Source organism: Anser brachyrhynchus, assembly GCF_964034855.1.
Source record: "Anser brachyrhynchus genome assembly, chromosome: 1".
NCBI lineage: Eukaryota > Metazoa > Chordata > Aves > Anseriformes > Anatidae > Anser > Anser brachyrhynchus.
Window position 1 is genome coordinate 41,170,036 of NC_137694.1, and position 25,709 is coordinate 41,195,744.

The window sequence follows — 25,709 nt, forward strand, 5'->3', positions numbered from 1 at the left end:
GGCACTGGCACAGGTTGCCCAGAGCAGCTGTGGATGCCCCATCCCTGGAGGTGCTCAAGGCCAGGCTGGATGGGGCTTTGGGCAGCCTGGTCTGGTGGGTAATGTAGGGGGTTTGGAGCTAGGTGATACTTAAGGGTCCTTCTAACCCAGCCCATTCCGTGATAACTTTCACTTTCTTACTCGGTATTCTCCATATGTGCAGACCCTTGTAGTGGTCTTGTTAGAAACTGTATCACCTTGGAAGCACGTGCCTGGCTGATTGTCTGTTTCTAAGTCTCTTCAGTGCTTTCTGGTAGTTTCCTGGCTGGGTCCTCATTTTATACATGACCTTACCTTTGTAGGTAATTAAAAAACCTTATCGTGGCTGGTCCCGAGCTTCCCAAGAGATACAATCTCCATTGTATCAGAAATAGATTGTTGCTCTTTTTTGCTCGCCATGAAAACTTGCCTCTAAGTGTTGTTTGTTCCTAGGTTGTAGATCAACATGAAATAGGATGGGGTCAAAATGTAAGCTCTATGGGATGCTTAGTGCTCTCGCAGTGTTGTCATACAGACACTCCACTGCAGCTTTAAAATAGGAGCTGTTGAAGAGACTTCTTTTTGCCAGCATAGATAATGACAGTATGTGTAAGTTACCAAACAAATCATAAGAATAAGGCTTGTCTAGTTTGTAATACATGCAAGATACACCGCGTTAACTTTCTTAATGTTCTGATTTCTTAATCAGAATATCAGACAATACTGAATAATATACTTAGGACATTAACTCTGACCACTACTACTTCCTTATGATCTGAAAGTGCTGAGTTTGTTTGTCTGTGAACCTGTGATATTTAGCGTCACTAATCTTTGCCTTTTTGCAGTAACAATTTAGAATAGTAACCCATGTTGCCTTTTGTGCAGCCCACTGGAATTTCTTCAGGCTCAGATGAAAAACAGTGTCCACATCTTTGGGGTGGTACGGTTGGCTGTTAACAACCTGTGCTTTAAAGGAGTTTGAGAGTATCTGTGATATTAGAAAGCATTTTTATTGTGGCAGCAGGATGCGATTTCAGTTTCCCATTTTTTTTACTCAGCTGTTTTTGTTTTGCATTTATTGAACAGTTACAGATGTTGCGGTTTTGTTTTTATTATTGGCAATTCAATTGCTCTTATGTACGACAACTTTTGTCTGTCTAGCATTTTTGGGGTATTGGTATCCTGTTTGCCCTTCTAGGGCTGGGGCTCTGCCTTCTCCTTCTGCTTGCCTTTCAGTTTTACATATTTATCTAACTTTTTGCATTCATTGTCAGTGCTTCTCTTGCAATTTGTAGAAATGTTTTTTTTCTTTTTTTTTTTTTTTTGCAGTTGTTTTCAATCCCCTTGTAAACCATGCAGTTTTTCGTCATTGCAGGCTTTTCCTTAATAGCATCATTGTGGCTTCTCGGGCATCTAGTAAAACAAACTGTAAATAGTTGAACCTTACTTTTTTTTCTTCTACATGTTTTCTTCTACAAATGCAACAGTAACCGATTTTTAACTTTCTGAAGCATCTGCGGTAAATATCAGCTTTGACCTAAGCTTGTGTTTACTCAGTTTACCTTTACATGTTAAGCACGCTCTTAATCTCTCTCAGACTTCACAGAAGTTTGCTTCTCCAACAGCATTTATTTCACCGTGTGTACCCTTGTGCTCAGAAAACCAGTGGGGCATTAAAATTATGGAAACGGGTAATGGTAGCTTTTCAGAAGTTCAGTTTAAGGGAATGAAGAGGACAACGTTTAAAAAAGTTTTCTAGTTGCTTTACAACCCGGGTAATGTTGTCATTGATGCTGACGTGCGTAGATGGGTGCAGCCTCAGTGATCTCTAGTTCAGCATTCCCGCTGTCCTGTGCTGCCTTTCAGAGACCGTGTGAGATGCGCGTTTGACTTCCAGAGCATCCCTGCAGTCGGGGGAAACGCCGGAGCCTGTTGCACGCGAGGCTGTTGGAAGAAGCAGGAGCGTCCTCTGAAGTCAGAGGAGGCAGAGTGGAGCCCTCGGGCCTGACAAGCCCAGCGTGGTGTAACGTTAGGGTGCAGTTTGTCTTGTGCAACTTTGTGATTCCTTCCTACGATTTTAGGATGCCCCGAGGCCACAGCAGTGTTCCCTTGCTCCTCCCTACAAGGGAGGAGGTACCAAAAATGGAGGGTGGTGGGAATGCCGTGGTCAGAGCTCGAAGGCCTCTCGAGGCAAGTCTGGAGGAAGACTCAGGAAGGGGGGAGCATGGTGTAAAGGGGGAGGGGGACATCAGCGTGCTTTGAAAGCACCGAGGAACCCGGACACAGTCCATTATGCGTCCCTGCACCAGCTCTTGCAGCGTGTGGCCAGGAGGTGACTTGGGAAACGTCTGGCTTTGCGGGTCCGCGGCCTGAGCTGCAGGCACCGCCCTGAGAGCTGGTAGGAGAGGCAGCGGGGAAGGGGTGGCTGGGACCACCAGGGTGCCCCCCCCCCCTTCTGGTGGCAGGGCAGCTGTAGGTGGCCGTGAAGCCTGCTTTTAAACACCTCCGGGTGTGCTGATCTGCCACGGATGCTCGTCACAGAATGAGCGAGGTCAGGGAAATAAACTGATAGAGCGTTAGTCCCATTAAAAAGAAAACGTGAAAAACTTTCTATGAGTTCACTAGACCTGTTCATTGTAGGATCAAACGTGCTGCGGTACTGAAGGGAGACGGAGGGGTGGCATGGCCAGCTGGGGAGGTCAGGAGTCGCAGAGCAGAGACGGGCGAAGCTGCCTCGTGTTGCGGGGCGCTGGGAGCGCCTCTTGTGCACCTCTGGCTGTGGCAGACTCCTGTTAGCCAAAGCGGGGGTGACAGGTCGATGGCTTGACGGCTGCTTTGAAGCTTTGTCCATTTGCTGCGGGAGGGTGGTGGTGGGAATGGGAAATTGAAGTTCTGCGCTAGGAATTGCTGCAAGTTGCACTAATGTTGGTGGTGTTTTTTTTTTTTTTTCCTATAGTATTTGCTAAGGAGGAAAGAAAGGGTTCATGGCTCGGCAGACTGCTGGTTCTGTGATGCGCACTTGCCAGTTCTGTAATCCCTGATTGATTTTTTTTCTACTGTTCCACAGAGATGAGTTAGTTGCAGACTCACAAAACAGCGTAATTTAGATTTGAAGTGTGTGCTGTGGCAAATACTTGTTGAACAAGGCAGAGCCATCACTCTGCTGGATTTCCATTCTTTTTTTTTTTAAAACTATGTGATGTTAGCAGAGTTTAAAACTGCATGAAGGATCTTCATCGTTGCAAAATAATTTTCTGAATGTCCTTTTCTGGGAATTTTATTTATTTTTTTCTCCAAGTAGCTGAGTATCAAGATTCAGCTATATACGTGCTTATGTGCATTTGGTGGAAAAAAAAATAGCAAAATTTGTAATTGGTTTGAAGTTATGATGACTGGTTAGTAATGTGAGGTCTCCCGGGGATTTTTTGATGTTAAATGAGAGTTCTGCAAGCTCTCACACTCTGAGACCTAGACCTGTTTAAATCACTTGGAAAACAGTTGTTTCTGTTAAAATGCTCAGACTTTGGATGTGAGCACAATGCAAAACTCTTGTAAAAGAAAACAAACAAAAAAAGATGTAGGTACGTGTTGATACAAGTTGCTAAATAACACACAAGTTCTATGGACTTCCCTTGCTAGGAGGAGAAAAAGTAATTGTTGAAGAAAAAAAAATCTCTAAGAAAAAGTGAGAAGAGTTTTAACTAGAAAAATGTCAGTGCGCTTTGACTTGTGAGTATCTGTAGTTATTACAATCTCAAAGGCAATTTTAGGGTTGCTACATAGTATGAAAAGGTTTCCGTGGACTGTAAAATTATTTTTGTTTTCTGATTTTTTTCGTATGGGCCTGTACTTGTGAGAATCTTCAGGTAGCTTCAATTAAGTCCTGTAAGTGCATAAATATAGCAGGGGTCCAGAAAGCAGCTTCAAAGCACTCAAGTTCCTGAGATGAGGATTTCAGCGTGCTTACGCAGCGCATGGCCTCGTCTGACAAAACTTCGGTACCAGCATTTCTGGTTATTATCTGTACTGAAAAACTTTGTTATTACCATCGTTTAGAAATGCTTGTTTTGAATAGAGCATGGAGTCCATTTAATATTTTGTAGTGCTCAGCAGGTGTGTTTTGCCTGTTTTGCTTTTTGTTCGTGCTCCCAGGAGATAAATGGGATTTTTTTTCTATATGTAACAGCCTTCTCTCCAGCACACTTCTGCTGCTGGATTTTACTTTTGAAAGTACGGTTTCATGCTGAATACTTTCATTGTAGAATTTTCTGCTGCTAAATGACAAAGATGACAATTTTCTGTTATTTTAAATTATTAAAATAATTTCATTTGAAATATGCTCATCTGAAAAGGAACCGAGGTGGTAGGTAAGGGTACAAGCAGAAAATACCATAGAACGTAGTTCTTTAAATCTGTGTATAATATAATAAAGCACTTTAACTCCCATGTCTCTGTCCGTAGTAGTTTACCTATGTACCTAAAATAGGAGATAGCTGCTGATTGATGATACTTTTGTACTTATAAATCTTAAACTTGTATTTACTGTTTCTGAGAATTCAAAGCCTTTTGCACATGGAAATCAATGTGATTAGGTACGTTGTAAACCTTTTAGGCTTTTTATTTTAAGCTTTCAAATACTTTAGCCATTACAAATGCAAGTAAATGCATCTGTCTTAACACCTGCTGGTTATAATACACGTGCAAATAGAAGGCCTTACGAAAACCCTAGCTGTGAAGCTAGTATTGACTAAAATATGACACTCTTCAGTTTAGAAGCATCTGTAAGTACATGACTAGGAAGCGGTCAGTTGCTGATGGATGCTTGCTTTGGACAAACAGGACTGAGTTGCTGCCAGCTGTTAAATCACCTTAATTCACAAGATCTCTGGCATCTGCATGCAGCAGATGGGTGAAAGGCTCTGGTTGAGCATCTCTGACTCCTCGTTACGTAAAAATGTAAGTCTGCACTGGAGTGTGCAGGGTTATTCACTTTGCGTGATGGCTGGCTGTCGCTTGTAGGTGGAACTCTGCATCAGCAAAAGATCTGCTTTGTCATCTTCGGGATGAAGCCTTGCTCGATTGATCTCGCTTCTTTTTAAAGAAAGCGTTCTCATCTTCAGTTGTAACCTGCTTTCAAAATAAAATCAGGAAGTTGTTTTAGGTGCCTTTTTTTTTTTTTTTTGCATTGTGTGTTAATTCTGTAATTAGCTTCTCCAGGGATTTTCATAAATTATCTTACTTTCTATGGGCATGTGAAGGATCCATGCAAATAGGAAGGAAACCATGAAACAGACTTACCAAGATGCTGTCAAATGTGAAAAGTGATGGAAAACAGCGACAGAATTGGCATTGGATGGAAGATTTTTTTTTTTTGTCAAGTCATACTCATTTTGTGTAATTTAATGCTGTACTAGAGGGCAGGGAGAATCCCAGCATAAACTGTGTGTGTCCAGGTAACATATGCCTAGTAGTATTTGCGAGTAATATTTGCAAGCCAAACACCAAAGTTTTTTTTAATGTATTATATGACCAGATAGGATTCAAATGGAGGTGGCATTGCACATCTTTTCCATGGGCAATGCCATCTGGTTTAGATGCTCGTTTTCCAGCATGTGTTACCTAAACTGAAGGTATATATGCATCATCCCATATCGGCACTCTAACAGCTCGTGGTTGTCTCCTGAAGCAGAAGAACCTACACAGCCCTGCAGGATTTCTTTCTGTCTAGGACTTCCTCACGTGAATATAGGAAAGAGCAGACTGCTCCCATTTGATAACAGCCAGAAGTTAGGTTAGCTCTTACTGGTATCGCCTGAACTTTTCTTGCTGTTTTTGGAGAAGAAAAAGCTTTTCTGACATGATTCTGCCTAAAATTAAGCCACGGTAACTTTAGTATCTGTTTCTGTGGCTGTGCTGCAGAGTTAGGTGAAGGGATAGGGACAAGAAAGTATCATCAATTTTAGAAAATGTTAACGTTATAAATGTGAACATAGCAACATGGTCTTTTTTAGGAATGTTATTAATTGCTTTGTTTTTAGTTTGTGAGTGCTTCTTTATTAACATTAGTCCATGAGTGGCTGGTATATACGTGTTTATACACTAATGTGCATCTGTACGTGTAATATGCAAATACATATAAATTCATCTTTATAGTTTCTTGTGCTTCTTTAAAAGTGGGAGGAAAACTGCAAAAGCTTATTAAAAGCAATGTGCTCTAACAAACGGAGAACAGAGAAGTTGAATGTACAAATGTGGGGGAAGGAATTCTTTAATTCTTTTAACCCGCAATAGTCTGTGTTAAATATAGCGCACACATGAGGATTGTTTCATTATTTAGCTACCCTGAAATAGTATGCGTAGTTGTAGTCACTTCTGATTATATCAAGATTCTTTGTGTTGCAGCCAGATACTGAAATAGCGTAGTCATCAGTAAAGATACATATATATCAGACTGCCTAAATGTTTTGTTTTTTCCTGTTTTCATTAAGAAACACAGGAAATAGTGTGCAATATTTTGTTGAAGGTAATGCCTTTATTTCTACGTTTTCATTTTAGACCTTGTTAATGTTTTCTTTTCAAGTATCTGTTAATGAACTTGGTCGCCATTCAGGATTTGACTGACTTCAATCATGGTATCTCTTCCTTTGCAGCAATATTGCATAACGTTAAAGGAGAAGCAGTTCTAGCCATCTGTTAATGCCTACCAGAGCCATATGTAGCAGCTGTAAGCAGCAGTATTTTCCTCCCTTCCTTATGTCCAAGCAGGCATATTGACCTATTCGTATCCTTCTGCTATATATAATCGAGAGTTACGAAATTGCTATCACAGAATAATTTCATCTTGGTCATCTTATTCTTTCATGCAAAACTTCCTAATTTTTTCTATGAATACGGTTTTCAGAATTATCTTTAAACTTATTTTATGTTTGGCTTCTTTGATTGGAAAAGACTAAGATTTGGGTACTGAGGGTAAATCAGCATAACTTGTGAATTCGGTTGTGAAGAGAACTGCTTGGGAATGCCAGTATTGTTTGTGCTTGGCAGTCATATTCTCTTTCCCTTCATCCCCCACATTTCTTTCTTTTTCCTTCTCTTTTAGGCTTATTTTTCATATTTCACTTTATTTTCTGTTTCCCCAATTTATTGGTCCTGTTTTCCAGAGCAGATTCCCTTTTCTCTTGCACCATGTTTTTTTCTTTCCAAATACATTTTTCAGCCTTCTCTACGTAGTTTTTTTCCCTACCCTTCATTACTTGTGCATCTGTGCAAGCAGTCTGCACGATTTGTGCCTAATGAGCAATGACAAACTAGCCACAGATGCATGTGAGTGATTAGGGCACTGTCAGACGATAGTCACCGATGTGGAAGCTCATCTAGAATAAGTAGTAATGAGGGGACCAAGTTTAATTATAAATAAATAAAAATCTCTTTCTCGTGCAACCTTCCCAGCCGACCACCTCTACCTGTTCCTAGAAGCAGCATCGTTTTCTTCATCCCACCAGCCTGGAGTCCTTCACTATTTAAGAACTTGAGCGTGTAACTCCGTGACTGCTTGGTCAAATGAACAACCAGCAGCTGCTGAGATCTTCTTGCTACCTTGTTTTGCCTCTACCAGTGGCTGCGGAGCTTGTCTTTCCATGGCAGAAAGAGATTCAACTTGCAGCCCTAGTAAAAGAATCAGGCAAGAAGCGGAAAAACCTCGTCTCTTTGCTCCAAGAGCCGAGCTGGCTGACTGCGGCCGCAGCTCTCAGTGCGGAGCTGGCTGGGCCCTGCAGGGGAAGCACGTAGCCGAGAGCAATGGGGGAGGGTGGGCAGGGAGCTGACCTTTCCCTTTTAGCAATGGTCAACTCTTCGTTTGGCTCAAGTCACCCTTGGAAGCGGCTTCTTGAAGCGGGATGAAGTAAGTAGAGATTTAGTGTTTGCAACCTGCTTATTTCAAATCGGTGAAATCGAGCTTCGTCTCTGCGACCTTCTATTTAGCTTTCCTGGCAGCCAGGCAGGGAAGAGTGGGGAGATGGAAACGCTATTGACTATAGAGATCAGAATGTCAAAATACATGATTCCAGTTAGGTTTTCATCTCTGAATTAGCTGTTAGTGGTTTTAACAGTCAGTCATCGTTACAAAATTAAATTTTACTGAAATAAATCCTTTTCATCATAAAGGGGAAAATATTTTAACACTTTAGGAATATTCTTGAAGCTATTTGTGAACATGGTATGTGTTGTAGGCTCAGTCTGATATGTTGTTTCTCTACTACCAGCCTGTTACCTATCCAGAAATAAAAAATAAAAGGAAAAACGTAATAATTGCAAGGACTTTAACTCTTTTCCTAAAATTTGTGAGGGGACATAAGTTCAGAGGAGCTTCATTCTCTGCTATTTCAAGTGAGAACTTGAAAATGACAGTGAAAGTGACACAAGGGTCTATGAAATGCATGGTGTAAACAGATTATTATTTTTCACTTTTTAATGCTTTGTCCTACTCCGTTAATAACAGTGGGTAAATATTTTTGATCAGAATAGGATTTTTGAACAGAGCTTTTCCTTCCATCTGACAAGTAGAAGGACGTAATCTGTTTTTGTGTGTTTTAATCTTCTGTTAAACCCCAAAGATAGAGGCTGTTTGCATGTTGTGACTTAGGGTTTCTTTTATCTTAGCTGCTGATACAGACCAGCTAACATTGGACAAACACAGCCCTGTAATCAGCCCTCCCAGGGACAAGCGGGACACTTGCTGTGTAAAAAAAGAGGTTACTTAAACATTTTGCGAATTAAATAATGTAGTGATTGCTCAAGATGTCTTCATCCTTTACAATCCTGTTTTTCCCTGTGTTGTATTAGTATTACTCAGACTCGAGAGGCCTCATCAGAAAAAAACTTGTATGCATGGGGCTATTTTTCCATGACATTAGACCTAGAAATGGGCTGAAAGTGAAATAATCCATGTAGATTACAAAGCGGTAGACTTGCAACGAAGATTGTCTTTTTGTCGGGCCTGTTTATTTTGAAGGATTAATGTAAGTGTTTGTGTTAAGTCCTCTTACTGTATCTCTTGAATGAAAATGTGACTAATGCCTAGGCTGTATTTGAAGGATTTGGAGTTACCATGCATATTATAAAGCTAAGGTGCTCAGTGGCATCAAATTCCTACTGCTTTATAAAGAGACACAAAAGTTTTCTTGTGTTCTAAACGGTGCCTCTTACGTGGCTTTTAGCAGGTGAATATGTCCAAGCACATAGGGGCTTATGAGGAGTTTTGGTGTCTACACAGGTTTTATTTATGTGACTGAGTTGAAACCTTGCATATTTATGCTTACCTTTTTCCTTTTGAGTGTTGGGCTGTCCCAGCACTGAGTGTTGTTGCAAATTCTGTTCTATATACAGTTGCAGTCCTTGAAAAAGAGGAGTTACTGTAATCGTGCTTGAAGATCTTGTCTACTTTCAGATGGTTGGCAATAAGGTAGTGTAGTCAAATGAAATGAATACATTGTAAAATTTTTGATTTTTTCTTTCTAAATAAGTACAGAGATACGTGGCAGAATTTGACTGCTGGCTAGGTAGTAACTGCAGGTTGTATCTCTTCTCATTCAAGACATAGACCTATCAGAAATCTTTTAATTAAAAATGTCTGCAACTGTTCTGTGATTCTGTATTACAAATTACAGTTTCCAATTACAGAACACAAAAAAGGACATAATTTGAGCTTCCTTATGGATCTTAAGAAGGTGCTATTGGGTTTCAGTGCTCTGCATTGAATAACTAGGGAGTTATTCAACTTCAGTTTGAAGTGATGGTATTAATAGGACTAAATACATTTCAGTCACAAAGTTTTACTGGTGTGGCTGAAGTTATTTGATATCTGATTCTGAAGTTATTTGAAATATAATAATAAATTAATCTGAAGTTATTTGAAACCCGTCCGTTTGCAGATAGCCGTTGTAAAACCAGAGGTAGCTAACAATGGAGTTGTGTTGGCTAGATAGCAGTGCATGGCAAGCCATGAGATCTGAGGAGGGGAAGTGTGTTAAATACAACAGCTTTTAGTTTCCTGAGAGGTCAGCGTTCGATCCAATGAGTAGGATTCTTTAGCAGAGACTCGTACAAACCAGATTGCCCTCTGAAACGAGCAAGGCTGACAGCGACTGCAACATGAAAAGCTGAAGGTTCAAGGGAAGTGCTTACTGGCTGCGTTGGGTAGGCTTCCAGATAACCTCCTGAGCATCGGTCTGGTGTGCATTCACTTGGGGTGGGTCTTGCAATGATCCCAGCAGTGCAAAAGGAGATCAAAAGGTGCACGTTTAAAAACTTAGGAATGCTGTCCTTACTCTTAAGTGCTTAGTACAAGTAGTAGGTAAGCTGGAGGGGCTGATGAATATGACCTCTCACTTTTTTTTTTTAATTTATATGGTTAATAATTAATTTTCAAGCTTCTGCTGTATTCCCATAAACCCTGTTGTGAAAGCATTAGTATCATAGGGCTGTGGTTTCATGGTCACTTCAGGCTGACATAAATATGCAGCGCTTCTAAGCGGGCAGCTCTCTCGGCTTGCTAGCGTGGGCCCAAGGGAACAGGAGCCTGGTTTGTGTGCTTAAAGTGCTCGGGAAAATGCAGCTTAAGAGGAATAGCATTCCCTAGTAAATTAACATCTGCCTGAAAATAAGTTTGTTTGCTTTTAATAGCTGCGAGATAACAAGACAGATCCCCCCCCCCCTCCCCCTCTTCAGCAGCTGCGGCAGGCCAAGAAACACCCTACGCGAATGTCTCCTCATCGGGGTACTCCAGGACAGCAGGTTGCCTTTGGTATGGCCTCTGCCTGGTGGATTTTTCCCCTTAGCTCCTCAGGGCCTGAGCATGACAATTTGAAAAATCCTGGTGTGATTGTGTAGTATAATAACAGGTGAAGTCTGTATAAATTCTGGTTTTTTTTCCTAATGTGAGGGAAAACGGCATGGCACAAAAAGAATTAATTTATTAAGCTGTTATATTTTGCTTTGTTTTTCATTGTCATGTCATCTGGCACTTTTTTCAGCATCTTTACTCCAGATAGTAACTAGTAGCTGAGGTGGAGGAGGTTTGGTTAAGCTGTTGCCGCCTTCAAATCCTAAATGAAGCTATGTTTCTGGATAGTAAGAGAATAGGTTGCAGCGTGTGATTTGGATGGCAGCAGATGCCCTGTTACAGTTTTAGGTTTCCTCCTGTAGAGATGGCAACAGAGAAGCCTTCCTGCCGGGCTGGCAATGCTTAATTGGTTAATCCAGTTAGGTTTTAAGGCTCAGGAAAACAGTGAAAAGATGGAGCACCACAGAAAACATTGTGGTCATGAAAAGATGTGCTTGGATCATTCAGGTACTGAGCGAAACTGGAAAAAAAATCATTCCTTTTAAGGAAAGTCAGAATAAAAATGAAATGTTTGAAAGTTGTACATGTAGGTCATTTGTTCTGAAAATGGTGCTGAAGAAATAAAGGTGTTGAATTGCTTTCCTTCTGACTGGACTGAGAAGGTTCCTAAACAGCCAAGGATGGTTCAAAAGTGTTACCTGTGCCTCCTTCTCTCTTTGTCTTTTTTTTTTTTCTGAATGGCTTTTTAGGAATTTGTATTTTGTGGAATAAAGAAACATCTTGAAATAAAAATTGAGCATTCGATGAGTTATCTACAGTCTCTTGACATACTATAATGTCGTTGAGTAAGACTGCTCTCTTTTAACACATGCCTTTCCATACGGAGATGCTACAACTGTGTCTGTGTGCTTAAGTGCAGCACAATGTGGTTGTAGATGGAGACAGGCTTGCTGCAGAGTTAGGTGTGTGTGAGTAGCTAAATCTTGGGGTTCAGTGCTGTGTTTCCTGATCGCCTTAGCTGTGATGGTTGGGTGAGGCTGTATGTGATGAGGATTGACTGGATGTTATCCAGAGATATGGGTGAAGCTGGGGATGAGTGAGAAGAAAGGGAGCACTTTCTGCACTCTATCACAAGTGGATTCCTGCTTTGTTCCTACGGACCGTTCCCGAGACGTCACTTAAATCCCCGCTATAAGTGAGGATGTGCAGGGACGTCCTGTTTGGGTCATCTTCAGCGTCTGCACCTGCCACCAGTGATGCAAAACCATAAGCTCCTGCTGTTTGAAGTAGAGAACAAGACATAGCAATTAGGTCCCAGATAGAGCTATTGCTTTTATAAAAGCTTGCGCTTGTACTTTGAGATGACGGAGAATCAAGTATTAGAGGATGCAAAGTACTATTTTATCCCATAAAGCGCAAAATATAATTTGCACTGTTTACCTAAATATGTTATAATCAGAAAAAAAGACAGGTTTGTCCAAGGTTCATGGCAGACTTCTTTGTATGCCATGTTCTGTTTTTATTCTGGGCCCACATCCTAGCTTGATTTGGAGGAATTTTTTATGTCTCTGCGACTTTCTGTCTCTTTAATCTCTTTTTTATGTCAAGAATTTGGCAGTGCTAATGGATCTTAACATTCAGTCTTTGTTTTTGACTGAATTTATCCTTTTGCATTTGTTTCTGAAGATTTTGCTTGCAGTATTGCTATGTTGTAAAGTTCTTGTTAAAAACAAGCAAAACAAAAAATCCAAAAAACTTGAATCTCTTGAAAGGCTTTTTATGTACAAAATTTCTGTAGTCAATATTAACTTAGTACAATTTAGTGCTATAGAATGTACTGAATGCATTAAAATCTTCATTTGACTTTTTTCTTTCTGATTGCGTTGTATGTAACACAGAAACATTCAGCTTAAGTTATTCAGTGCTGATACACAGGCAATCAGCTATATAGTATTTGTGACAAATGGAAAATTGTAGAGAAACCACATAAAATACATTCCATTTCAACTTGCTGAGTTGATTTATCTGAGTTTCTACATGCGTGCAGTTTTTAAAGAAAAATGGTACGTTGCCACCCGAGTGATCTGTCAGTGCAGTGTTTTAATGTAAATTCCACCAAGGGGAACATTAAGGGTTGAAGCGATGCTGTTCATCAAAGTAATTAAGTAACTAGGAGCTGTATCTGATGAAGAATGTGTCATGCTGATGCCGTTTACTTTTGTGCTGAGGAGCTCTGGCAAAGTATTAAATTCTGTTTTTTAAATTTTGTGCCAAAAAGAGACTCATTGATTAAACGTATAGATCGCCTCTGAAGCTGGGACTCGAGTTGAAGAATCAATAAAGTATTAGTAGGTTCCAGCCACCAGTATTAACCATTCCCAAGTATTTATTTTGCAGAAGATATTTGACCGTGTGATTTGAACTATAAAATTTGTAGTAGCAGTGAGACTTTCTCAAATCGTGGCCAATAGGTTTTTTTAGCTATGTTACTGTATGTATTGCATTTATTTAAAATAAATTCTGTTTCCCTTTGTTAGCATTCTTAAAACTTCCTCAGGAAAGGATTTGCCAGAACTCTGCTGCTATGGGTAGCATGTTCTGTAAGGTGTTTTAAGTCTGTTCTCAGGAATACAGTGGCCTACTTTGCAAAAAGTACCAATATGGCCAGTCAGCTGGTCACCCTCAGATTTAAGTAGCTTTATAGTGTTTTGAACTGGGTCCTTATTTGATTTTTACTTATAGATTTGTATTTTATTCTGAGAAACTTCAGTAATGCTCATTTTGGTGCTCTAGTAACAAGTTTGTCTCTTTTAGGAAATAAAGCCTCAAAGTCATTACAACCATGGATATAGTGAATCTCTTGGACGAAAAAGCCACATTGATGATTACAGCACTTGGGACATTGTCAAAGCCACACAGTAAGTTTATTTTTGAGTGTCTTTCTGGATTAGTTGAAAAATAGTGAAATGTATTTTTTTAATACGCAGAAAGTTGAAGGCTAGCTGTATTTGTAGATACAATAATGCAAGATTTTAGAAGTGAGCTATACAGTTTAAGACGGTTTTATGAGCAATGTGAGAAACATGTAGGAAGCATTGTGATAAGTTGTAAATATAGGTGGTTGCTGGGCAGATTGTTGGAAGAGAAAGTACAGTTTTCTTCCAGCTTGTAGTGGTGTTTATTTTCTGTAAGTGATGGTTAAGAGGTAAGTGGGCAGCATATCGGTAAGCAAATGTGAGGATTTCCTTGATTTCTTGGCATCATTTATAGGTTAGAAAGAATACATCAGTATGTAACTTCCTCCATCGTCTCTAATTCTGCAGTTTCCGTGCTGCTATGAAACTGACTTTATTGCTGAGAGAAGAATTGTAGGAGTAAACTGTGAAGAAAATTTAATTAATAATTGCTTTTTCAATGCAGATTAATTGTATAGAAGACAAATCTGTTTAGTCCTGTAATACAAACTAACTCACAAGACGTTCAGAAGAATCGTCCTAGAACTGCTTTTCAGCTTCTTGTTGTTCACTGTTCAGAAACCACCACCATCACTTTGTATCATCTCAGCTTACTGAAAAACAAAGGTCAATTTCATTTTTAAAAACTATTGTTAGCTTGAATTCCTACTCTATTATGTATATTGCCAAGCTATTTGCTTTTTTAAAAAAAACAAACTTTCAGTTTCTTTCCTGAAAGTCATCTCCTTCAACTGAAAGCACTTTTGTATTTGACACAGGCCACATGTAGGTTTAGGAAGTATGTACTTTCCTTCACCTTTTGAATTCTTAGGGGTTTAACTTCCTGATGTAGATGTTGACTGACCCTGCAATTGTTGCTCTATAGGGTTTAATAGTAATACTACAACCTATAATCCTCTAATCAGGGGATTCCTAGAAATGAAAGCACTGGTATAACATGGAACTATCTGCTTCTTAAGGGCATGGAACTATGACACCACAAGTGATGATTTTGCAAATTACCTGCTTCCATTTTTGTATGCTCATTGTATTCTTGAAGCCCTGAAACACATTTGTCTCTTATCCCTCAGGTTTAGGTTGATCTGTGCTTTCAACTGAGGTGCTTTAATCCTTTTCTGGTCTCCTCTGACAATCAGCAGGGATGTGAGTTATCTGTTACATTCCTCCACAGTCTTGGTGTGACGCAGTCGGTGAGAAGTCCTCTCCTCTCTAAGAGGACTGCTGTTTCCTATCAGAGCCCAAATGCTAAATAGCTCAGGGAAAGTTGACTCAGCATGGATAAACAACCAAGTTATGCTAGTGGTATTCCTTGGGATATCCTTCTCCCCCAATAGAGGGATACCGCAACTTTATTTCAAGTATGTACTAAAATTTGAAGGCCGTGTTATGTAAAACAGCAGTCTGTAAGGGAGGGAAGCCAAGAATTGTAAGGCTTACAGTAAAATAAAGCTGCTAATATATTAATTCAGTGTTATTAAAAAAAAAAAAAGCCTTAAAAAATGGTCTCCTCATTACTGTTGAAAGTGAACTTTCACATGATAAACAGCAATGGTGAAAAGGTGCATCACTGATGCATAGTTCCTGCTAAAATGAACAATGTAGTTACTTTTGTAGAATGTAACCTCTTTTACAACTATAACCTTTTAACCTCTTTTACATCTATTATGTTTTTACCTCTTTTTAATAAAAAATAAGTGATCTTATCCTTTGCCACTTGTCCTCAAATATCATTGTTTACTTAGATTAAAATAACTGGTTCAGTTTACCTTTCAGTTTGGTGCCCCCCCCAGACACTTCAAAACCTCCCGAGAAGGATATAAGTTTTCTCAGTGCGATGATATCAGATGGCAGCTGGGGTGCTTACTGTTAATAAAATGAAATCCTATTGTTCTCAGGACTGTTCTGAGAGCTAATTATAATAATAGAGTTGTGCATTTTTCTGTTTCTTTAAAAAACAAAACAAACCTGACACTTTTAAAAAGACAAACAAATCTGTCTGATTGTGCCTTCCAAAATATTTGTCATTTAATGTAAGACCAGTTAAATTGCAGGCTTCTTGACAGAGGGTGAATTTCACCATAGCATGGAGTTGTCTGTTATCATATTTGTGATAATCCACACAGGAAGCAGTCAGTTGCGTCATATGAGTACCTAGTCAGTCATTTAATCTTTTTCAGTCACTGTTCATGCTGTATTTCATGTACTACATTATTAAAAGTTTCTCCTGAGAAATCAACTAGCATTGTTTATTGCTGCAACACGTATTGAAATGGGGAACATAGCTCCTTAAACTTTAATGTTGATGATGAAAAATGGAATGAAAATGTGTAATTCCTCTTCACTCTCTGTCTGCTGTTTGACTGTAGAATTCCGCTTCGAGATGTTGACTTTATTGGCACATGATTACAGAGAAATAGAAGTGTTAGTAAAATGATGCATTTGCTTTTATGTTTCTCAGCAGGTCAAAATGATGAGAGCTTGCAAGCTCCACACATTTTTCCAGAAGAATATTTTGTTCTTTGTTTCGCGCCCCATTGGACTGTTCATGTGCTTTATCTTCTTAGTTTGTAGTTTGAGCACTTACTAAATTAACTTGCTTATACACTGAGCTACAAATCTGATAACCTCTTAAAATAAAATAAAGACAGAATGGAAAAGAGCAGTTCAGTCAATGTTATTGGTGCAAGGAGTTTATCAGTATTTGTGTTTTTCTCCCACTATATTCCTCATAAGTTCTTGCATAAAGTGGGTCTAGGCATGATTTACACCAAAAATACTCTGTTTATTTTGCAGAAGCTTGTGCTGGAGTAAAAATGATAGTGTTTAGTTTTAATACACATTGATATGAAGGACACTTTCCATTGGCTGTTTTACGTGTCCAAAGACATCTAGCTAGAGTTAAAAGTACTACTTTCTTAACCCTTCACATTTTAACATCCACAAGATGTTTGCAATCTCTTGGCATCTTGTATTCAGTTATAGCAAAATTCAAGTTGATTCATGTAAAGTTTCCACTGTTTTTGAAAGTAGAAGCAAGCCGCTCGTATATTTGAAAATATATTTTCAATGCACTAGTAAAAAATGGGCCATTCTTGCCTTTGATGCAGTAATGTTAGATACTAACATTTAGTAAGTACTTCACCTGGAACTGCACAGCAAGTCTTTATATTTCTTCTGTTTCTACAAAATCCAAGGATGGGCTTTGTACCAGTTTAGTTTCTCTGATACCTACTCTCACTAGAGATGAGTGAATGGAGTTTTATATAAACTAGGAAAAGCCATAAGCTGTTTAAAAGTGGAAATGTAATTGGGGATATTTTAGGTCTGCTTATTTCCATTTCTTGTGGATTAGCACCAGTAGCTCTGCATCGTCCAAGTTGGAGTCAACTTTGAAAATGGTGACTTAGGAGAGGTACCGTGTTAACATGGTAACTTAAAGCTCATTGCTGTCTGTTTTGTTTTAGAACTTTTAAGCCACGAAACTAAGGAAAAATAGCTAATGTTCACAGGTGGAGAAGTATATGGTGGGTTATGACTAGAACTAACTCTGGAACAAGTTAATTCTTGCTTTGTGATTTTCAACTCTGAGTGAAGAGACACCTTCTGCTTGCAGTGACCTTGAGCAAATTCCAACTGCTAGAAGTGTGTTAAATAACTATTACGAACATTAGTATTAAACATTAATAAGATTAATAACATTTGTGGGTTCTGCGAGATTGATTCCCTGTGCTCAAGTATTACGGTTTCATTATTGCAAGATTAACTTTTCTGCTAGTTTCATTCACCAGTATCATTAAAAATGAGATTTGTGTGCATTGTGAAATAGTGCAACAAAAATGTGCTGGATCTATGCTGAATCTTGCTCAGAAATAAATAAATTGGATACATTTGAGAACTGGCTTTTGTCCTCACCATTTCTTATTATTCACAGTGTACCTGACAAGAAGAAGGAAAAAAAAAAAAGATACATAGAAAATAATTCAAATTGGTGAGGGCTGGCCAAAGTGACGATCACTCCTGTTTTTATTTCACCCATCCATAGGGGAGGAAGGTCAGATTGTGACAAAAGTACTTGTTCTTTGCCTGCTCATTTCAGGCTCTGGAGTTTATATACATACCAGCTTAACAATATAATTTAAGTTTGAATGGAAGGGTGTTGTTTTTTTAACCACATTAACAATATAGCCACAGCTGTCTAGCCAATCTGAGGCTCTGGAGTGTATACAACAGCTGAAATTCTCTTGTCTCTCAGCATCATTGTTCAAGGTTCATTAGGCAGCTCTTGAGTTTGCTCAAGAGCATCTTTGCTGTTGAAAACAAAGCTGTCTTACTGTTTAACACACCCAAAAAAAAAAGTATGAAAGGCTATGTTAGTATTTAACTGCCATAGTTCATGGGAATGAAACTTCAAAAGGTGAAACAAAACAAAAGATTATTTTTGTACTAATTGCATTTCCAGTTAAAACAGCTTTGATTGGATTTGCGGTGATAGTAAGATAAGGGAGTAGGCTCCTGGCTTATATACCAGTTGTTGGTCTGGTGATGTGCTCACTGAAGAGAGATACCTTCTTACTATTGTGACCAAATTTGATGTTGCTCATATGGCAAAGCTGGCAGTGTCTATTTTTAAGACCATGTGCTTGCAGACAAAAACCGAAGATTACAAATTTAAAACAAAGGGATTCTAGGATGCTATTCTTGAAAGTATTAAATTAAGACTATCTTTAATTTACGATGACAAAATACTGTAGTTACTGAAATGGCTTAGACTGTGACAATGAAATGAGCTTGCACAATGGGATTTTTGCTCTGGAAGAACTAGTCCCATTTTTCTCAAGAACAAGACAAATTCAATAGTATTGACTTACATTCCTAAATTATATTCCATTGATGCTTGCAAATACCATCCTCCAGAATTCACCCAGATGCTGAATTTGTTGCAGTAATATACTAATCTGTTGAGAGGATTTCTGTCTTCTCTCTTGAAGGGAATACACCCCTTTATAGCAACATTATGAGTATGCTGAGTGTCTGAAATAGGTGACTTTGGCATTTTGTAATCCAGCAGTGCATCAGGAATAGTTGGAGAAGACAAAGTGAAGTCGGCTGTGGCAAACTGATGAAAGAAAGACTCTGTGTAGTATGTTAAGAGAAGAATGCTTCGTTTCTAGGACAGAGCTCAAGAAATTATGACTGCATCAGTTTCACTGTTTTCTTCTATTTAATTGTAGAGAGCATACTGTTTCCAGTAATAGGAACAAATTGCTGTAAATTCCTAACCTTTTGCCAGGTGGTTTTTGTCTATCTAGATCCTTATGTCCTCTCATGACAATAAATTAGAGTTATTAAGTTATACCTTGTTACATATTTTATAATCAGTTATGAACTCCAGATGCTGTTGTATGCCAATGTGATATACAGACAAGCAAGTTTGGGAAATTCCGAAAGCATGTTGAAGATAATTCTCAAACAACAGATGTAGGAGGCCACCTTTCCTATGACAGAAATTAGAGAAGGCCTTGGAGATGTGACAGGAGGTGGCTGTCCTGGCCCCAGTGGTCATGAAACAGTTCAAAATTTTTGGTATAATGCGAAAAAAGGTCTGTAGTGTTGCCACCCTGGATTTTAAAAGAGCAGACCTTAAGCTACTCAGGGAGTTAGTTGGCAGTATCCCTTGGAAATTGGCTCCGATGGGTTTAGGGATCTGTGATAGTGGGTCACTTTTCAAGGGTCACCACTTAAAAGCCTAGGAGCAGACAATCCCATTGCCCTTTCAAGTCAAACAAGTGGGGCAGAAGACTGGCTTGGTTGAACAAGAAACTCCTCCTGGGACTAGGGCAGAAAAAGAAAATTATATCACCTCTGGAAGCAAGGCTTGGGCTTCACAGGGAGAGTTCAGAGCTGCATTTTGCATCTGCAGAGAGGAAACAAGAAAAGCTGAAGTCTGACTTGAGCTGACACTGGCCAATGTGGTGTCAGACAAAAAAAAAAGGCCTTTTCAGGTATGTCAACAGCAAGAGGGAGTCTAAGGAGAACATTAGACTGATTCTTGAAGATGGTCACCTGGCAATTAAGGATGAGGAAAAGGCAGAGGTACTTAATGCATTTTTGCTTTAGTTTTTAACATTAGCGATAGATCGTAAGCTGCCTGGTCCTCTGTGTTGGAAGACCATGAATGCGGAAGAAATGACTTTCCAGTTGTGGCCACTGAAATTGTGAGGGACCAGCTTTACTTATCAGTTGAATATTCATAGTACATGGGGCTTGATGGGATTCACACCAGAGTGCTTGAAAGAATTAGCAGATATGATAACTGGACACCTCTCAACAATTTACCAAAGGACTTGGGAGTCTGGGCAAGTCCCCGCTGACTGGAAGCTAGCCGGTGTTACACTGGTCTGCAAGAAGGGCATGAGAGAAGGCGCAGGAAGAGGCCTGTTAGTCTAACCTCTGTACCTGGAAAAGTTATGAGGTAGACTATCTTGGATAAGATGTTGAAAGGCAGTTTAAGAACAAAGCTATTATCAGGCATACTCAATGCGGGCTCATCAGGGGAAAGTCCTGCCTTGGTAATGGCAGAACCCCTGGCAGCCAGGAGGGCAAACTGCGTGTTGGGTGTGCTGAACACAGCATAGCCAGCTGGTCAGAAGAGGTGATCCTCCCGCTATGTTTACTGTTGGTGCAGCTTCACCTTGAATACTGTGTGCTGCTCTGGGCTCCACAATATAAAAAGGACATTAAGGTCCTTGAAAGCCTCCAGAGGAGGATGACAGGGCTGGTGTTGGGGCTGGCAGGCGTGTCCCGTGAGGGCAGGCTGAGGCCCTTGGGCTGCCTGGGCTGGAGACAAGGAGGCTGAGAGGCGACCTCCTGGCTCTCGGCAGCTTCCCGAGGAGGGCGAGCGGGGAGGGAGGTGCCGGCCTCTGCTCCCCGGGACACCTGGGGACGGCCCAGAGCTGCGCCGGGGGGGCTGCAGGCTGGGCACAAGGAAAATCTGTTTGTGAGGGTGGCCAAACCCGGAGCAGGCTTTTTAGCAAAGTAGTTGATGCCTTCTGCCTGTTGGTGTTCAAGAGATAATGCCCTCAGTGTTTGGATAATGCCCTCAATAATAAGCTTGAACTTATGGTTAGTCATGAAATAGTCAGGCAGTCGGACTACATGACCTCTCTAGATCCCTTCCAACCGAACTGTTCTATTCTACATACTGTGTGGCAAGATCATAATTTGCTTTCTTGCCTTCAGAAGTCCTGCTTTCACTGCATCTCTTTTACTGTCTTGTCTCCTTATTCTTGGCTAAGTTGCCTGTAGTCCTAACTTGTTTCAGTGGCCCTTGCAGCTGCAGGGACAGCCAAGAATTGCATCACGTTAACCCATTTAAACAAGTGTCAGAGATCGGCCAGACTTAAAACCTTATCACTTTTCCTGGCAGTTACATGTGTCTGACTGGACGTATTTTGTCTAACTGGTTGCATATTTTTGAGTTTTCATAAACCAAACCTCTTCTTCCCATCCTCCCCTTCTCCCCCCAGCTGATTAAAAACAAAGCTTTATTGTCAAAATAATTCACGACTGCTACTTTTTTACTGAGTCTGAAGAACTCAAGCTATACAGGCTTGTTTCCAGTTTGTATGTGCTGCAGGCAGTAGTCTTTGTTCTGCTTTTGTAATGCTTTTGAAAGATTACAGGCATGACAGCAATATCTAGCATTTTTCATAATTTCCAGTGTGACTTTCCTAAGAAGTAGAAAATATGATTTAAGTAGGTTGTTATGTGTAGCACTTTTTTTTTTTTTTTTTAAATACTGTCCGATTAATGTGCTTCAAACCTGGAGTGGGCTTGGAGAGCATTCCTGAGGTTATTTGACTTGATTCAATTGAGGCTTCACTACGGCGGGACTGTGTCTGGGTTGAAGAGCCATTCAAACATGTTGAAGAAAAAGCAAGAATGGTAACTATCCTGGAAAAAAGGTCTGGACACCAGTTTTGACAGCTGACGCAAGGGGAGCAAAGGGGCCTTCAGTTGTCTAAGGCTGTGTGTTCTGCAGAAAGTGGCATACAGAAGCAACGTAAGGAAAACATACTTAAATTCCAACTTTGAGAGGCTGTTAAACTTCTGCTTTAGCAGAAGTCAGATGTCACAAAGAGAGGAAGCATTGAACTTGATTTCAGGTTTTGCCCACACCAGTCTCCTCCTTGAGACTTAGGAAATTCCTGTGGGTTGTATATACATTCAATGTATACATTTAAATGTAATCTTAACAAGCCTTTCTACATTGCTTTTATTGCCACTGAAAATAGGAGTAAAACAGTGTAAGCATCAGGACAAACGGTGTTTAATATTGGAGTTAGATGCATATGTGATGTGTGGAGTTAGATGCATATGTGATGTTTATGATTCCTGAATTGTTTCAACTTTCAAAACATCGGCAATTTTTTTGATGAAGTTAGCTCACAGTCAATAGCATTAATTTCATGAAAGCGTTAATTTCATATTAAAACAGAATTTTGAAGGGATATGATAAAATGGTACTAACTAATATTAGGCAGATTGCTCTTTGTTATCTGAGAAGAAAAATGGAAAATGTCAAGGATGTGTTAATGTTTGTAACTGATCTGATGATCTTGTTATCCGTTCCACTGATTTTTGGAAGATACTTTCAAATCAGTTGGCCCTGTTATTTTGGCCTTCAAGAGATGGGAAAGAAAGGAAAACCAACATGGGAGAAACAAATACAGCTGAGTCCCTGGGAAGAGGAGAATCCTGTTTTACACTAGGCATCCTACTGAGCTGTATTTCACCTTGTTCTGCTGTATAGAATCATAGAATCATAGAATCATAGAATATCCTGAGTTGGAAGGGACCCTTAAGGATCATCAAGTCCAACTCTTGATACCGCACAGGTCTACCCAAAAGTTCAGACCATGTGACTAAGTGCACAGTCCAATCTCTTCTTAAATTCAGACAGGCTCGGTGCAGTGACCACTTCCCTGGGGAGCCTGTTCCAGTGTGCAACCACCCTCTCTGTGAAGAACCCCCTCCTGATGTCGAGCCTAAATTTCCCCTGCCTCAGCTTAACCCCGTTCCCGCGGGTCCTGTCACTGGTGTTAATGGAGAAAAGGTCTCCTGCCTCTCGACACCCCCTTACGAGGAAGTTGTAGACTGTGATGAGGTCTCCCCTCAGCCTCCTCTTCTCCAGGCTGAACAGGCCCAGTGACCTCAGCCGTTCCTCGTACGTCTTCCCCTCCAGGCCTTTCACCATCTTCGTAGCCCTCCTCTGGACACTCTCCAACAGTTTCATGTCCTTTTTATACTGTGGTGCCCAGAACTGCACACAGTACTCGAGGTGAGGCCGCACCAGCGCAGAGTAGAGCGGGACAATCACCTCCCTTGACCTACTAGCGATGCCGTGCTTGATGCACCCCAGGACACGGTTGGCCCTCCTGGCCGCCAGGGCACACTGCTGGCTCATATTCAACTTGCTGTCAACCACGACCCCCAGATCCCTCTCTTCTAGGCTGCTCTCTAGCGTCACATCGCCCAGTCTGTACGTGCAGCCAGGGTTTCCCCGTCCCAGGTGCAGGACCCGGCACTTGCTCTTATTGAACTTCATGAGGTTGGTGATCGCCCAGCTCTCTAACCTATCCAGATCCCTCTGCAAGGCCTTTCCACCCTCATTCGAGTCAACAACTCCTCCAAGTTTGGTGTCATCAGCAAACTTGCTCAAAATACCTTCTATTCCTACATCCAGATCGTTTATAAAAATATTGAAAAGTACCGGCCCTAAAATGGAGCCTTGAGGGACCCCACTGGTGACCGCCCGCCAGCCTGACACGGCCCCATTTACCATAACCCTTTGGGCCCTGCCCGTTAGCCAATTGCTCACCCATCGTATGATGTTTTTATTTAGCTGTATGGTGGACATTTTGTCCAGTAGGATCCTATGGGAAACCGTGTCAAAAGCCTTGCTGAAGTCCAAAAAAATCACATCAGCTGGTTTCCCTTGGTCCATCATACGGGTGATCTTATCATAAAAGGAAATCAGGTTAGTTAGGCAGGACCTGCCCTTCACAAACCCATGCTGGCTGGGACCAATGACTGCTTTGTCCCCCAGGTGAGCCTCAATAAGTTCGAGAACCATCTTCTCCATGATTTTACCAGGCACTGACGTGAGACTGACAGGCCTGTAATTGCTAGGGTCTTCTTTCTGACCCTTCTTGTAAATCGGCACAACATTTGCCAGCTTCCAGTCTACCGGGACCTCTCCAAATTCCCAGGATCGTTGAAAAATAATTGAGAGAGGTTCCGCGATGACGTCCGCCAGCTCTTTCAGCACCCGGGGATGAATCCCATCCGGACCCATGGACTTGTAGGGATCCAGGTGGAGTAGCAAATCCCGCACACGTTCAGGGTCGGTTGGGAGTTTGTCATCCCCACCGTCCCAGTCCTCTAGCTCAGGGCACCCTGGGTCCCGAAGCCCATCATCGGCATTGAAGACAGAGGCGAAGAAGGCGTTAAGCGTCTCTGCTTTGCCTATGTCATTGTCTGTGAGGAGAGCTTCCCTATCAAGGAGCGGCCCTATGTATTCTTTAGTTCTCCTTTTTCCATTCACATATCTGAAAAAGCCCTTTTTATTTTCTCTCACAGACACAGCCAGCTTCAACTCAAGGTGTGCTTTGGCCACACGAATTTTCTCCCTACAAACACGAACGGCATCCCTGTATTCTTTCCATGACACCTGGCCCTCCTTCCAGTAGCGAAACACTCTCTGTTTCCGCCTAATCTCCATTAGAATGTTCCTGGTCAGCCACGCCGGCCTCCTGCCCCGCCTGCCTGACTTGCGATATTTAGGAATTGCTTGATCTTGTGCTTCTAGGAGGCATCGTTTAAAGAATGACCAGCACTGGTGGACATCGAGGCCTTCAAGAGCAGTTTCCCAGGGGACCTTGCTGACTAGTTCCCTGAGCAGCCTGAAGTCCGCTTTCCCCATATCTAGGGATGAGGTTTTGGTGGCACTTTTCTTTCTGTCACCGTAAATTTTGAACTCAACCACTTCATGGTCGCTTTGACCAAGGCGGCCACCAATCACCACATCTCCCACCAGACCCTCTCTGTTTTCTAGCAACAGGTCGAGGAGGGCACCTTTCCTAGTTGGCTCCGTTAGCACCTGCACCAAGAAGTTATCATCTAGGTGCTTCATGAACCTCCTGGACTTGCTCGTGTCAGCCGTGTGGCACTCCCAGTTAACGTCTGGCAAGTTGAAGTCCCCCATAAGGACAAGGGGAGTTAATCTCGAGGCCTCTCTTAGTTCTGTAAAGAATAATTTATCGGCGCTATCGTCCTGGCCAGGCGGTCTGTAATAGACTCCCACAACGACATCCCCTTTATTCGTTCGTCCCTTGATCCTTACCCAGAGGCTCTCAACTTTGCCATCGCCGACCTGAAGTTCCACACAGTCCAGCCCCTGCTTCACATACATCGCCACCCCACCACCTCGCCTACCCTGCCTGTCCCTCCTGAAGAGCCTGTAACCATCTATCGCAACACCCCAGTCACAGGACTCGGTTTCGCTTATGCCGATGATGTCGTAGTCGCGGGACTGGGCCAGGACTTCTAGCTCATCCATTTTATTCCTCATACTGCGTGCGTTCGTGTAGAAGCACTTCAGGTGCGTCTCCTTACACTCAGCACCTTAGGATCTGCCCGAAGGACCTCACTGGCACACAGCCCCTCTGATTCTAGCGTACCTTCCCTTAGGTCTTCACCGGCGTGCCTGGTTTTAGCCCCTTCCCCCTTCGACTCTAGTTTAAAGCCCTATCTATCAGCCCCGCCAACTCCTGACCAAAGATCCTTACCCCTCTCCGAGAGAGGCCCATCCCATC

The 25,709-nt window shown here is 41.3% G+C and overlaps 1 protein-coding gene across 1 annotated transcript in view; it reads left to right on the forward strand.

Moving 5' to 3' along the window:
* The window catches only part of ZDHHC17 (zDHHC palmitoyltransferase 17), a 78,438-nt gene that overhangs the window by 6,568 nt on the left and 46,161 nt on the right, over window positions 1-25,709 (forward strand). Inside the window, exon 2 of the mRNA XM_080604935.1 lies at window positions 13,673-13,776. Coding sequence (XP_080461061.1) covers window positions 13,673-13,776 — 104 coding nt within the window. The remainder of the gene's footprint in view (window positions 1-13,672; window positions 13,777-25,709) is intronic.